The following is a 14,358-nucleotide window of genomic DNA, read 5'->3' as shown; positions in this document are numbered from 1 at the left end:
GAGATAGAGAGAAAGTTGTATAATGTCGAGTAGGGAAAGTCACAAAACCCAAAATATCGTCGACTCCTTGTGCGAGAACAGACCCCTGTGAACAGAGCCTTGGCACAAATGTGTAAGGTTGTAGGGTTGATACGAGTTTCTTGCGAAAAACGTTGATTTGTTGTGCCCCAAAGCGTACTATCGACGAAACTCAGCAATAGAGAAGCACCAATACGATGCCCGGAGAGTTTATACTCGTTGGATCAGGACTAACTGCCTTAAACCCTCTGAGTTGTCTCGAGTCAGGAACTAACTGCCTTAAACTCTCGACCAGCAACCGAAACCCAATAAACAGCAACCGGAACTCTCTTTTAAACGGCAACCGAAACCCTCAACCAATAATCCTTCGACGCGATGATACTATTTCGAAAGAGCTAGCAAGATAAATTGACGAGCTAGATCCCCAGATGCACCTAGTAGAGCGGGGCAATCCGTGAACCTGCCAAATACAAAACAGAGGTATAAATACTAAACAGAAATTGATAGAATCAGGGAAAATCTCGAGTAAGAAAAGTCGTCCATGTGCATAATTGTATAGGTATCGTTTCGCCATACGACCCGGAGTCGAAAATCCAGGTCCAGATGACTGGTATCGCGTGTGTTGGAGTCAATGACCTGTGTAAATCTTCCGTGTTCGCGACCATCTAGTTTTGCTTGTGAAGAATCCCTCGATCTTGAGTAGGATAAGTGGATAGCTCTGCTTCCCAGCTTTCGATTGACACCCATAACTCGTATCTTGTGCGTATGGCCTCAGCGGTAGTTGTCCCAACTCTCCTGGCGCATTTCCAATGTTCAGATGATCAGTTCCTCGACAGTGTTTTAGAGTCGCCGTTGATCACAGGTCCAGGCCCCAATCAATTGAGTAGGTTTTTCACCGTTTAACCGTCCCTTGGCACTCCCGATCCTCCAGCATGATCCGAAACCACGTTCCAATGATGTCAGTCGTCGATACCAACAGAGATAGGGGTGGCCCTAGTCTAGGAGTTGTCGATTTCGAGTCTCCACTGAGCGCCAAACCGAATATGCCTTTTAGAATACACTCCCTTTGGGTATTTTGCATAGAATTGGATGGATTCTAGCGAGAAGCGGGCTCTGCGAACTTTTCCTAGTCAAGACTTTGGAATCACTATGAGCGATTTGATAGGATTTGACTGGATTTTGATATGTTCTTGTGCAGGTAACTCCCTAGTTGACCATTCGGGACTCATGTCAACTCTGAGACGTGCGCTGAGCAACAAAATCGACAAAAATAGTCGTTTCCTGGTCTGTCCCAGACTGCGGCTTATCACCGCATATATTAACGACGACGACCCAATACATCGTCCTCTTTTATATAAGGGGGGAGGTGGGAACTATAGGTGAGCTCATTCACTCAGGAATACTAATAAAACTGTGGCTACTGGTGAAGGGCTGTACTCATAAAACCTGGGGAAGGGCTCAAGGGTCACAAATGTCACACTTTTTAAAAAACCATTTTATTCATTTTTGGGTGTTAGATCATGGTATTGATGATGGGATTGATAGCCTCAAGATAAAGTGATCAATGTGGAACGATTTTTTATGGACATCAGTACCATTGATGGCTATGTCAGGATACATCAATTTTAGCCTAATTAGGATGTATACCTTTGCCCTAGATCACAGGCCTACCTAGATGTTTATCCGGGTCTTCGGCCTGAAAGAATAGTGATTTGCCTTTCCATATCTGGTAATAGCTTAGTCATAGCTGTCAAACTCATTGAGATATTCACAATTGATTGAATGTCACATTTTTTGTCACAGAACTCCGGCCATGGCTGGCATGAGCTCCCCCAGGTTTTATGAGTACGGCCCTTCACCAGTAGCCACAGTTTTATTAGTAAAACTGAGTGCACATCCTGACCATCATTCCTACGGGCCATCTCGGGAATATCTTCGTTTGCTGGCATAGTGGGCAGGCCCACACGTAGGCCCAGCAGTCGGCCTGGATTGAGGGCCACCAGTAGTCGTGTGTCGTGAGTTCGAGTGTTCGGTGCCAAACTGGGTGTCCCACAATTAGGATGTCGTGATGCTGTCGTAGCACTCTGTGCATCAACCCCATGGCTGGGGGCATATACACGAGTCCGTTCCGGGTCTGTAAGGGCAACCCCGGAGGCCTGAGATCAAGGTCCTAGCAGGGGAGGATCCAAAGAGTGAATAGAAGTAAGCAAATACAAGTGAGGCTGACCTAGCAGGGGAGGATCCAAAGAGAAGAAACTCTAAGGGTCCGCCTGCTAGGTAGCGGAACTATATACTGCGCTCTTGACGCGCCAAGGTTGATCGTTGCTCTGTGCAGTATGCCTGCGCCATGTCGCAGGCCAGGTCCCAGGGGATCGCCAGGCGGGGCGGCGATCGCCTGACGGAGGCGGTGATGCGATCACCGGAGTCGGAGCCGGAGTCGGACCGGATCGGAATCGTCTCCGAGGGGCCGAAAGGGAGGTTCCCCTGACATCACCCCCCCTTTGAATGCGGCGTCCCGACGCATAGACCGGAATGGAATCGAGTCGAAGGTTGCAGAGGCGATGTGCCGTGGTTTGCCAGGGTACTTACGATAGAACTCCGCGATTTTCTCCGGGGCGAAGACACGGTCGAAGCGGACCCACTGGTCATGCGACGCGTCGTAGCCTTTCCATCTGACGAGTAATTCAGCCGTTTATACCTCACCCTTGCGTCCAGGATTTCCTCTACTTCCCACTCCGGGACTCCGTCCTCGAGGTCCGGAGGGGGCTGGTCGTAGCCGGGCGTCCGTCGAAGGGGGTCGTCTTGGGCGAGCTCGAGCTTGACGACGGGGAAGACCGGGTGGAGCTTCGAGTAGCGCGGAGGGAGGTCGAGCTTGTAGGCACCTTTGCTGATCTCCTGACTATCTTGAATGGTCCGAGGCGGCGGTGGGGGAGACTTCTCCGAGGGGCGAGTCGTCCTGATGTCAGAGGCATCCAGCCAAACACGGTCGCCAACCTTAAACTCCGGAGACGGAGTGCGTCTCCGGTCGTAGTAGCGCTTGTACTCCTCTTTGGCCTTAGTGAGCGCGTCCTTGGCTTCGGCAACACCAGTGGCAATCCGGTCGCGGAACTCGTTCACGGACTCCATAGCGGAACGGACTCCGGGTTCGAAGCCCATGCGCGGGAGTCGTCCCGTGTCCGTCATGAAGGGGACTTGTTGCGTGGAGGAGTGAACGTGGTTGTTGTAGGCGAACTCCGCGGCCGGAATCAGCTCATCCCAGTCGTCCTGCTGATAGTTGGTAAAGATCCGCAGGTACTGCTCCAGCTCCTGGTTGACGCGCTCTGTTTGACCGTCTGTCTGCGGGTGGTACGCGGTGGACGTGGCAGGCTTGATGCCGATTAGACGCCAGAGTTCTCGGGTGAAGTCCGCGATGAACTGCGAGCCGCGGTCGGAGACGTACTTCTCCGGAGTCCCGTGATGGCGCCAGACATTCCGGTAGTAGAGGCGAGCCGCCCCTACTGCGTCGACCGTGGTGTGACACTCCGAGAAGTGGGCACGCTTCCCAAGGGTGTCGACGACGACCATGATCGCGTCGTACCCATGGGCCTCCGGAAGCTCGACGATGAAGTCGACGGAGACGGTATGCCAACGCTCTGGGGGCGTTTCCGTCGGGTGCAGCTCTCCGTGGGGCAGTCTCCGGAGTGCTTTGGTGCGACAGCACAAGTCACAGGTCGCGACGTACCGGCCAATATGGCGAGACATTTGAGGCCACCAGTAGTTCCGGGAGACCAACTCCAAGGTCTTGAAGCGACCCGCGTGTCCGGCAACTCGAGTGTCGTGGCAGAGCTCGATGATGCGTCTCCGGAGGTCCTTATCCTTAGGTACGACAATCTTCCCACGAAAGTGAAGAAGACCACCGGAGACAGCCCACTCGTCGGAGCGCGAGGAGCGGGGGCCTCGAGCTTGACCTTGGACCTTTAGGAGTTGCCGGGCCGCTAGTGCGACGGGCTCCTCCAGGTCAGGCTCACCGGAGAGGGCATCGCGGATGTCGCGAAGGAGTTCAGAACCAGGGCCGGAAACGGAAACGCCTTCGAGAGCGCGGACATGGAAGAGTTCGGGCCGCAGAAGGACGACGTCGGAGTTGTCGGAATCGATTCCGTGGTCTGGTCTCCGAGAGAGGGCGTCAGGTCGGCCCATGTCGCGGCCGGGCTTGTGGTGCAGCGTGAAGTCGAACCGGGAGAGGTAGAGGGACCAGCGGGCCTGTCTCCGGTTGAGGTGCTGCGTCTTCCTGAAGTACTCCAGATTCTTATGGTCAGTCCAAATCTCGACGGGATGCGCGGCGCCCTCGAGGAAGTGTCTATACTCCTCGAGTGCGCGGATGATCGCCAGCATCTCCTTGTCGTGGATTTCGTAGTTGCGCTGGACATCATTTAAGCTTTTGGAATAGAATGCTACAGGGTGCCACTTCCCGTCCGGGGCGGATTGTGAAAGAACCGCCCCGTCGCATAATCAGAGCTGTCCGCCTCAAGTCGGAAAGGCCGTGCGTCGTCCGGAATCGCCAGGACCGGTTCCCGAGGTGACTGCGTCCTTGATCGCTTGGAACGCGGAGGCCTCCGCGTCGCCCCAAGTCCACTGCTGGTCCTTCTTGGTGAGCACGAAGAGAGGGCGCGCGGGGTCGAGAAGTCCCGAATGAACCTGCGGTAGAAATTAGCGAACCCAAGGAACTGCTGAATGTCCTTCTTGTTTTCCGGAGTCGGCCAAGCGGAGACGCCTGCGACTTTGACGGGGTCCATTTCGACGTGGTTGTGGGAGATGATGACTCCGAGGTACTCGATTGACGATTTTTCAAAGTCGCACTTCTCCGCTCGGAGGTACAACTTGTGCTCTCGGAGTCGCCGCAAGACCTCCTGAACGATCTGCCGGTGTTTCCGGAGGTCGGAATGGGCGATCAGGATGTCGTCAAGGTAGATCATGACGTCTCCGGAGAGGATGAGGTCCTGGAAAATGTCATTCATCATCGTTTGGAACCTCGCGGAGAGTTTGTCAGGCCGAAATACATCACCAAGGGCTCGAACAGGCCTCGGTTAGTCCGGAAAGCCGCTTTCCACTCGTCACCTTCCTTGATCCGGACGTTGTTGAAGCCCCAACGGACGTCGAGTTTGGTGAAGTAACGAGCGCCTTTGAGCCGGTTGATGAGGTCGTTGATCAGCGGAAGGGGGTACCGGTTTTTGACAGTCATCGCATTGAGAGCACGGTAGTCCTGGACGGCGGAGTCCGCCGTCCTTCTTCTTGACGAAGAAGACCGGAGACACCATCGGAGACTTGGAGGGCGAATCCGGCCCGTCGAAAGCCCTTCCTCGATGAACGCGTCGAGCTCGCGTTGCTCGAGGGGCGAGATGGGGTACACCTTGCAGTTGGTGGGCTTAGCGTCGGGGACGAGTTCAATGGCGTGGTCCCAGGCTCTCCGCTCCGGTAGCGTGTCGAAGGACTCCTTGTTGAAGACGTCCTGAAACTCCTTAGCCCAGTCCGGGATCTCGGAGGGCGCAGGGGCGGAGTTCCTGGCGAAGGCTTCGGCCAGGCGCTGTGAGACAGTACTGCCAGCGCGTATCTCCTCCGAGGGGCGGAACGAGGTGTAGAAGATGCGGTCACCATCTTCAAGCTGACCATCGTCTTCATCATCGTCGGAGTCCGGCATCAGATCAGGCAGGGCGGAGTCGTCACCGGAGACGGAATCGTCTCCGTCGTCAGGCCCAGAGAGGTCCATGGTGCAGACCGAGGGGAACGGGCCGGAGCGGAGTCGCTTCTGGAGCAGCCGGAGTCGCCGTAGCTCAGTCCGTTCAACGCGTTCTTCCTCGCGGCAAGTGGAGCAACCGCGGGGGCACCGTGTCATCTTGACCTCCTTGGTTTCCCAATTGATTTCCCGGGTTATGCTTCCGCAGCCAGGAGTACCCCAGAATAAGGTCTTGTTTACCAAGATGAGTGACGGCGAAGTTGAACACGCTCGGAATGGCCTTTGTAGCGTAAGACCAAGTCCGCGATCTGGTTGATGGAGCCGGCGTCGTTCGGAGTGCCACCAACGTTAAAGACCGGAATCGGTTGCGCCAGGGTGCGGACCGGAATGCCATTCCGGGACATAGTTCGTGTCGATAAAGTCGGAGGTGGCACCACAGTCAACCAGGCCAGAGAGCGAGAGCTTAAGCGCTGGTAGTGGACTCTAGCTCCAACGGGAGGTGGAGGGAGTTCACTCCAGGGGAAGCAGCGACAGTGTACTGCTTGGGCAGTTTCTTTTCCCAGGCAGTGAGGCGGCGAAGGATGATGACCGGAGTCGCGGGCGAAGTCGGAGACGGAGTCGAAACGGGGCGGGGAGGGTATGTCTTTTGTTTCAGGCTCGTTGTAGGGCAAAGGAATTGATTCGTCATACAAACAAGCGAAACGATTTACGGACGCGAACGAGGGCACACCAGTCACTCGTCGCGGGGACAAAATCCTCTCCGGCCATCGACTCCGCAACTGTTTCCGGCAGCGCAGCTGTGTCCGAGTAGCGGGCGATCAACTCCGCTAACATCTCGTCACCGAGTTGTTGGATCACCTCGTCGAGGATGTCCATTGAGCGGACGTCCGCGGGGAGGGGCAATCCCGGGCGAGATGGTTTGGGTCGCCGCACCTGAAGCAGGCGCGACGAGGGGCACCCCGAGCCCTAGTGCGATCCAACTCCATGGGGACGGGAGCTGGAGGCGCCGGAGCGGGGGCGCGGGCCACGGGTGGCACGACCGGAGCCACCGGGCGGAAAGGGGCCGGAGCCGGGATGCGGTTGACCGGAAACGGAGTCCGAATCAAACCGCCAGGCGTCTTGGGGGCGGCTGACTTGATCAGCTTGGCCCGGACCAGGGCCTCGTATTGACGGAAGGCCCGGGTGCGCCAGCTAAGGTAGTCCCGGAGGTCCGGGGGGTCGTTCGAGGACGTGATTCCGTTGTTGATCAGGGGGTCAAGTCCGTGGCGGAACTTGGTCACCTTGACCAACGCGTCTTCGAATCCGGCGAGGTCCATCAGGTCCTCCAAGTCGTCGGTGTACTGGTAGACATCCTTTGTGCCCATGTGATAGGCGGAAGTCTCCAGTTTGGAGAGAGCATGATCTTGCTCATTCTCCTCGACGAACCGGAGTCGGAACTCGGAAACGAACGAGCCCCAGGACGGAAACGGAAACGGGGCTTTGCTTCCGTGGCGCTCCGCCCATTGCTGAGCGGGTCCTTCTGCCATGAACGACATGGCATAGCGGACGGCCTTTTCCTCGCTCGCCTCTCCGTTGACCACGAAGGCCTCAGGGGCAAGGCGGGCGTAGGTGCGACCCGCATAGAGAAACGCGCGGCCGCTTTCCGATCGCCGTTGAAGGTGAACGGAGGGTTTGGTCGCAAGACCAATTTTGAGGCGAGGTTGATGTCGCCAAAGAGGGCCTCGGAATCGCCCTGAACCGGAGTCGGAGTCAGAATCGACGTCTCCGGGGGTGGTGTTGTTTGGGGTCCGCCAGCAGTATTAGCGGCGGCAGCGGCAGCGGAAGCCTGGGTGGTGAGAAGAGTAAGGGCCTCAGTTAGGCGGTCGATTTTCGCCTCGAGTGCATCCAGCCGAGTGTCAGCGTCAGGAGTAGCTCCGGAAGGCATGACAGGTGCGGGGATGACAGGAGTGACAGAGGAGGAGGGGACAAGTGGTAGGGGGGGTGACGAGGGCGGAACGGACTCGTATTCCGAGCCTGAGTCAGCGCCGAACCTAGCAATCTTGTCCGGTTGATCCCGTAGAGAGTTTCTTCTGCTGTAAGGGCAACCCCGGAGGCCTGAGATCAAGGTCCTAGCAGGGGAGGATCCAAAGAGTGAATAGAAGTAAGCAAATACAAGTGAGGCTGACCTAGCAGGGGAGGATCCAAAGAGAAGAAACTCTAAGGGTCCGCCTGCTAGGTAGCGGAACTATATACTGCGCTCTTGACGCGCCAAGGTTGATCGTTGCTCCGTGCAGTATGCCTGCGCCATGTCGCAGGCCAGGTCCCAGGGGGATCGCCAGGCGGGGGCGGCGATGCGCCTGACGGAGGCGGTGATGCGATCACCGGAGTCGGAGCCGGAGTCGGACCGGAATCGGAATCGTCTCCGAGGGGCCGAAAGGGAGGTTCCCCTGACAGGGTCTTGAAACCGTCGTGTTGCTCCCAGCCTTCAGGTTCGCCCTCTTCCCAGAGTTTGAGGACCTTTTCTTCTGTGGCCGTCGGATCGAGTCCATCAGACCATCTCTTTCAGTATGTTCCAGCGTAAGCATGGAACAGTCCCGCCGGCAATAGCACGATATCCTGATTGTCCCCTTTCCCAGTGTCATACCCGTTTCTTCTGGATAAAGTGTCGGCATGACCATTCATTTTCCCCGGGTTTGTGTAGGAGTGAGATGTGATATTCACTCAGTTTGAGCAACCACCATGCTTGCCGTCGATTCAACTTCTTGGCAGTCATGAATTACTCCAGATTCTTGTAGTCAGTCCAGATCTCGAAAGGTTTCTCTTCCCTGTTCTGGAGGTAATGGCATCGGTCAGGGCGCGCATGATCGCGAGCATTCATGAATGTCGTAGTTGCACCTGGTGTCGTTCATGGCCCGGGAGAGGAACACAATAGTCATCCACTTCCCCTCTTGTTCCTGCAAAAGGACGGCCCCAGTAGCGAAGTCAGAGGAGTCTGCTTCGACCCACCACACCCCGTGATCTGTAGGGAAGTGTAGAACCGGTTCGTCCATAACCCGAACTATCAGCATTTGAAAGGCTTCTTCCTCTTCCTGTCCCCATTTCCATGGGCTGTCTTTCCGGGTCAGTCGGGTGAGTGATTTGGCGTATGCGCCGCAAAGAGCTTTGGACCTCCTGCAAATTGTGGGGTCAGGGCCATTCATGCACGCCCGTGACTTTCACCGGGTCCATCTGGAGTTGCCCGTTCCTGACGATCACCCCGAGATATTCAACCTCGTTCCCGCTCCTTCGCGCCAGTCGATAACAGGATTGTGCTTCGAGAACAGGAACATCGGGAACGTTATGGGTGTACCCAGTTCATACGAACTCTTCTAGTTCAGGCCCATTCTCGAAGGGGTGCGGCCACAGCTGGTCCAGTGGCGCTGATCGCCATGTTGTGGACCATCCGTTGAATGGGTTGTGGTTGCTGAACCCGCTCTTTGTGGGGGCGGGCGCCATCGGGGGCGTCTTGGCCCGAGGGTGGCTGATCTTATAACTTTTGTCAAAGATGCAGTAGCGGCCGTCCTGTTTGATGGCTTCTGCCTTCCAGGCCTCATAGGTGTCAGGGAGGGTGTCCTTTCAATAGACCGTGTTCATAATGGCCCGAAGTATGCCATTCTTAGCAACACAGATGAGGTTGACGTCATCGTAGTGCGCCACCTTGTTGAGGGAGTCGAGGATGGTAAAATAACTGGTCTCTCATGGCCGAAATGGCAAAGTGGACAGAGCGCTGACCTGCCTATTCAGAATTCTCGTGTCTGAAGCCGCCTACCTCATCTGGCAAATGCGCCATGAGTACAGAATCAAGCGGGACAGCATGGGCCCAGTAAGCGAGAAGGAGGCGCACAACAGATGGTACCGCCAGCTTGACCTGCGTCTTGAGTTAGACCGCCAACTGACCAACAAGCTTAAATGGAAGAAGAAAGCTCTCAACACGACACTGGTGACCAACACCTGGCGTTGAGTCCTCATGAACAAAGACACACTCCCAGCGGACTGGGCAAGTCCCGCTGTCGAGCTCCAGGTTTTAGTGGGTCGGGAGGTGGTGATGATGGGGTAGTCTACTACCCTGGAGCGCCTCCCAGCCCCACACGACGCAACCAGAGAGCCGTGACAGCAGACCGGCATAAGTGCAGTTGTGCATTTCCTGGTGGTGGTAGTGTCGGACGGGGTTTCTTGCTTTGCCTCGTAAATTAACTTTGGCCTTTGGAGGACGACTGGGTCGGCTCCGATGATCCCAAGTGGGTGAGGGGAACCACTATATGTATTTTATGTATGGGGGTACTTCTAAATGCTATCTAAGTTCCACAGAAATAACTGGTCTCGTCCATGTCTTTGGTCTGTACGTGTCAATAAAGCTCCTCAGGAGTGGCTGGACCTGCGGATGGTTTCACAGGTACGTGACATCCGCATCCGCAGGTTTTCATATCTGCGGATGGAGGTACCTGTTCTCCCACGAATGGTAGGGGATGGAGGTCTTGGTGCGAAAGGTTATGGGTACCTGTACTTTATGCACTTATACTCACTTATACTGCTTTTGGTCCTGTCTAATCAATTGATAGTGCAGAAAATAATATTTATTAAAGCTTATGAACACTTTACAACCGACCATCACTGTCTTCATATATAATCCAATAAATATTACCCCTTACCATCCGCAGGTACCTATGAGAGGTACCTGTATCCGCGGATGGAGGTACCTTGTGTCCTACTACCAGCTAGGGATGGAGGTATTGTTTTTTAAGCAAAAAAACCTGCAGGTGAGTGGAGGTACCTCACCTGTGCCAGTCGTGAGGAGCTTTAGTACGTGACTTGACATTTTCTGCTGGGCAATCTCAGCATGGGCCTCCCCCTCGGAAGGCTGCAATGATTCCATGTGACTGTGCTTCCTCCTTTGATGTAGGAGAGAGCGTACAAGATCTTTTGTACCTCGTTGTTATAAATGTTCACGTAGGCTTCAAAGGCCAACCAACAGTCTGCCAGGAAGGCATCTACTTTGCTGGCTTTGCCCGTGAACTCCTTAGGAGGAGAGATGGTTACTCGTGTGTTTCACGTTCGTCCGCCTGGTTCGCGGGGATGCCCATCGTACTGTCGTGCTCGGTAGACATTTGTCGCACTTCTTGTGTTCGTGGGGGAGGCTAATATTCTGTCAGCGTCGGGCTCGGGCCGTATTGGGGCGTCGGGTGGTCCGACTTCGAGTGGGTCTAAGGAGCACGAAAGATGGGGTTCAGCCCGGAGAATAGACAATATTAGCCTAACAACTACATTCTGTAAGTATGGTTTTTATACACTAGAATATTAGGGATGGATCGGATGGGTGCCAGGTCCCAGGGCGGATCGGATGGGTGCTGTGTAGGGCCTGTAGGGGTGAAGGGAAGGGGTTGGAAGAATTAAAAGATTTTAGCAACTGTATTTGATAAGTAATACAGAGATGCTATGAATATACCAGGGTTTCAGCTAAAAAATGGTCCCGAAAGCAGAATTACTCTTATATTAAGCAGATGTTGTGTGAATGTATGCACATGTTTGGCATTGACTTTCACAATTAATTTGCTTCACACTTCCATTTTTGGGTCACTGCTGTTAAAGTCCTAAATGTGTAAAATAAAAGCTGTAAAATATGACCAATCATAATTGGGACGTAAAGCTGTAAGTGATGTCTTGCACCCAGTACTGTGAGCAAGTTGTATCTAAGGTTATTTACAAGTAAATATTCTCAGATTGCCCATAAATTGAGAAAGTTAGTGACTTGGATTGCACTCAATATATACTAGCAACAGATATTTAGGAAGGCCATCACACCAGGGATTCAGGCAAAAATGGGATCTTATGGCATATTTGGTGTATTTATTTGCTACAAATTGTAGCCATATATATATGGCAATTTGGCACTTATTTCTGAATTCAAAACTTTTCTTGGTGAATTGAAATTTAAATAGATAAATTTCAATTCACCTCTCTGTTGGGAAAGAAAAGTTTTGAATTTGTGGTATTTTTGTTATACTAGCCAAGTCCTTGATGGCCTGGCCGGAAAGCTTTGTATTCAGACCAGCTACTCTTGAATAACATCTCGGAAGTCAAAGTGGAATGCCACTGCCTCCGGAGTGCGGACCAGGGTACTAACCACACCACTTGTTTCTGCGTATTTGATCAAATCTATTGTAGTCAAACTTGAATTAAGTACTCCATAAGTACTCCACTGATGTAATTATGACGATCTCAAACTAACTATACTTCCATGCCCAATAGTCCGTATAAGAAGGAAGCGCTCCGGGCACTCTGAGAGAAGTGAATATTCACATGCACCCATGACCATCCTTACTTTCTCGAACAAGCATCTAGTAGACTGCACCCTTGCTGACGCTGACGGCGCGGTCTACTACACAATCAGCTCCACAGACGGCATGTTGGGGAAAAAGCGCACGGAGATACAAGCACGCGGTGGAACAGTGGGAGCAATCGACTGGCGGGGGAAGACGATCACGCTTGACGGCGTCGAGCATGTGCTAGGAGACGTCCGCACGCATCGGGTAAGCCAGCTGCTGTCATTGGCTGTGGCTTGGTGAGGCTGACGCGATAAATGCCAGGGTACATTGCTCTTGCCAAGGGACACAGTGTGGTGCTGGGCTGGGAAGACATACAACGTGGACGTGCACCGCAAACCCGAGCAAGGCATCCAGGCAGTATGCGAGCAAGCGCCATTCGGCACCGTCCACTTTCTGGCGCACAAAGGCCATCTTCTGCGGGGGAGCGATAAGGCCACCATTGAGTTCCCCGCGCAGATGCAGGACGAAAGTGAGCAAATGTTTGTGCTAATGGCGATTCTATACACGGAGATGAGGAGACAGAAGGTGCGTGCAATTTACATTGCAACTCGTGAATGCTCCACTGGCAGTTAGCTGAATCCAGTTATAGTCAGAGAAGGCCAAGCCAGCGATTGAGCTGTTGGTAGACATTGGGACTGGGGGGTAATGAGTTGGTGATTCTGAATCAGTCTGGTGGAATTTGAGGCTGAAATTATGGCTTGACTCCTACACATTGAGTTGAGACCTTGAATTATTGTAGTTTGTCTATCAGTCATCCATCAAGTTCACAAGAAGCCAAATTAATACATGACACATACCACAGTATTATCGTGGTTATTGCTTTGAGTCAAAGATACACTTCAAGTTGGTAATTGAGCAATCAGTTGTGTAGTATGTTTAATATTACCATGTTTAATATTACCTGGTGTCAAGTAACATACATGCATATTATCGAGAAGGCGCAACATGTCCAAACGTAGACAATCCAAGACTCGTCGTACCAGAAGTATCTGTAGAAACACTGTCACAGTCCAAGGTCCACTGAAAATCCTGAAATGACGGCATAACATTCATGTCGGGTTGAACCGGCTGGACATTGGCTGGCGGGAATGCTGGTAGGAAACTGTTCATGTCCGAGTCGAGTGCCACAGATGACGAGCCAACAGGCGCCGCAGGTGTAGTGGTGTGCACCGGAAGCGGGAGCGACATTCCCAGGGCCACATTAATCGCATGGTCATCTAGCGGTGGTGGGAGCAAGCCGTCTGTGGCCTGCTGCCCGGGCCATCCGTGCTGGGGCGCAACAATGGGAGGAGGCTCAGGTACGTCTTGGAACAAGACATCGAGCGGGCCAAATGGCACAGGACTGCCACAGGTGAAGGCAGACTCGGAAACGCTGCGACTCGAGTGCCGCGAGGAACATGACTTCTTCCGTGTAAGGGAGTTATATCTAAGGTATATGTCAATAGGTGCCAATGACCACACAAGGCAACCTCTGCATACCGATTCTTTGCCGCAAGCCCGGTCCTTCCGTGAAAGTACTTCTTCACAATCTTCGACCATTTTGTCCCCTGCTCCTGCACCGCAGCAATGAGGAGGTTATCCTGTGATTCCGACCATGCACCATGATCAATCGCGGGATCAAGAGTATCGCTCCAGCCCTTGGCACACTCTTCGCTAGGCAGTCAGCATCGTGCGAGAGAGGGTAGTACGGTACTCACGGTCACTGTTCCGCGTCTGCACAATTTCTGCGACGTGGCACCATCTACAGAATCGGTTTTGGAGGACACGGACGAAAACAAAACGTACCTTGGTCCGCACTGCTTAACAGCACTTATAAGCCGCGCGTCCTCGTCGTACGCCCATTCGCCTCGTGTTATGTCAGCAGTAAGCTTCGAGTACCATCGCTTGCGACAGTCCTTGTTACTGCGGCCAGGCACGTGTTGCGCAATGGCCATCCATCGCGAAGGCGCGGACCCCCTGCCCTCCTCTGCAGATCGCTCGTAAGCAAGTGACAGTGCGATGACGTTGACAACACTCACCAATAGCCACTCCGCCCCGGAGCAGACGATCTTCCTCGGCCGTCCATGGTTTCCGAGCGCGGTTCTTGTTGGGGGAGTCGTGAGTCATAATTGTAGTATCGTGGAAAGCCATTTCCCTCTTCTTTTATACACAGCGGTCGACGATTGCGGGCGCCACGGGTGTTGCATCATCGTTTGCTGCCGTGTGCACAGGGCCCCACGAGACAGAAATATACCGACAGGCGGACATAGAAATGACACACGACCTGGGGTAAGATGGCGTCCGGTGGGA

At 53.7% G+C, this 14,358-nt stretch overlaps 1 protein-coding gene across 1 annotated transcript; it reads right to left on the bottom strand.

The window, feature by feature from the left end:
• Nucleotides 1–12,996: 12,996 nt before the first annotated feature.
• MIND_00386600 (uncharacterized protein) lies at nucleotides 12,997–14,175 on the bottom strand (the record flags this gene model as incomplete). The annotated part of the gene is made up of 5 exons (XM_037360697.1): nucleotides 12,997–13,495; nucleotides 13,549–13,717; nucleotides 13,767–13,810; nucleotides 13,855–14,035; nucleotides 14,088–14,175. The coding sequence occupies 5 exons, from the start codon at nucleotides 14,173–14,175 to the stop codon at nucleotides 12,997–12,999; spliced, it is 981 nt and encodes a 326-aa protein (XP_037223582.1).
• Nucleotides 14,176–14,358: the final 183 nt, after the last annotated feature.

The sequence above is a fragment of the Mycena indigotica genome (genome assembly GCF_014461135.1).
Source record: "Mycena indigotica strain 171206Taipei chromosome Unknown Mind.scaff0003, whole genome shotgun sequence".
Taxonomy (NCBI): Eukaryota; Fungi; Basidiomycota; class Agaricomycetes; order Agaricales; family Mycenaceae; genus Mycena; species Mycena indigotica.
The sequence above is the reverse complement of the archived record's forward strand: the minus strand, read 5'-3'. Positions and strand labels throughout refer to the sequence as shown.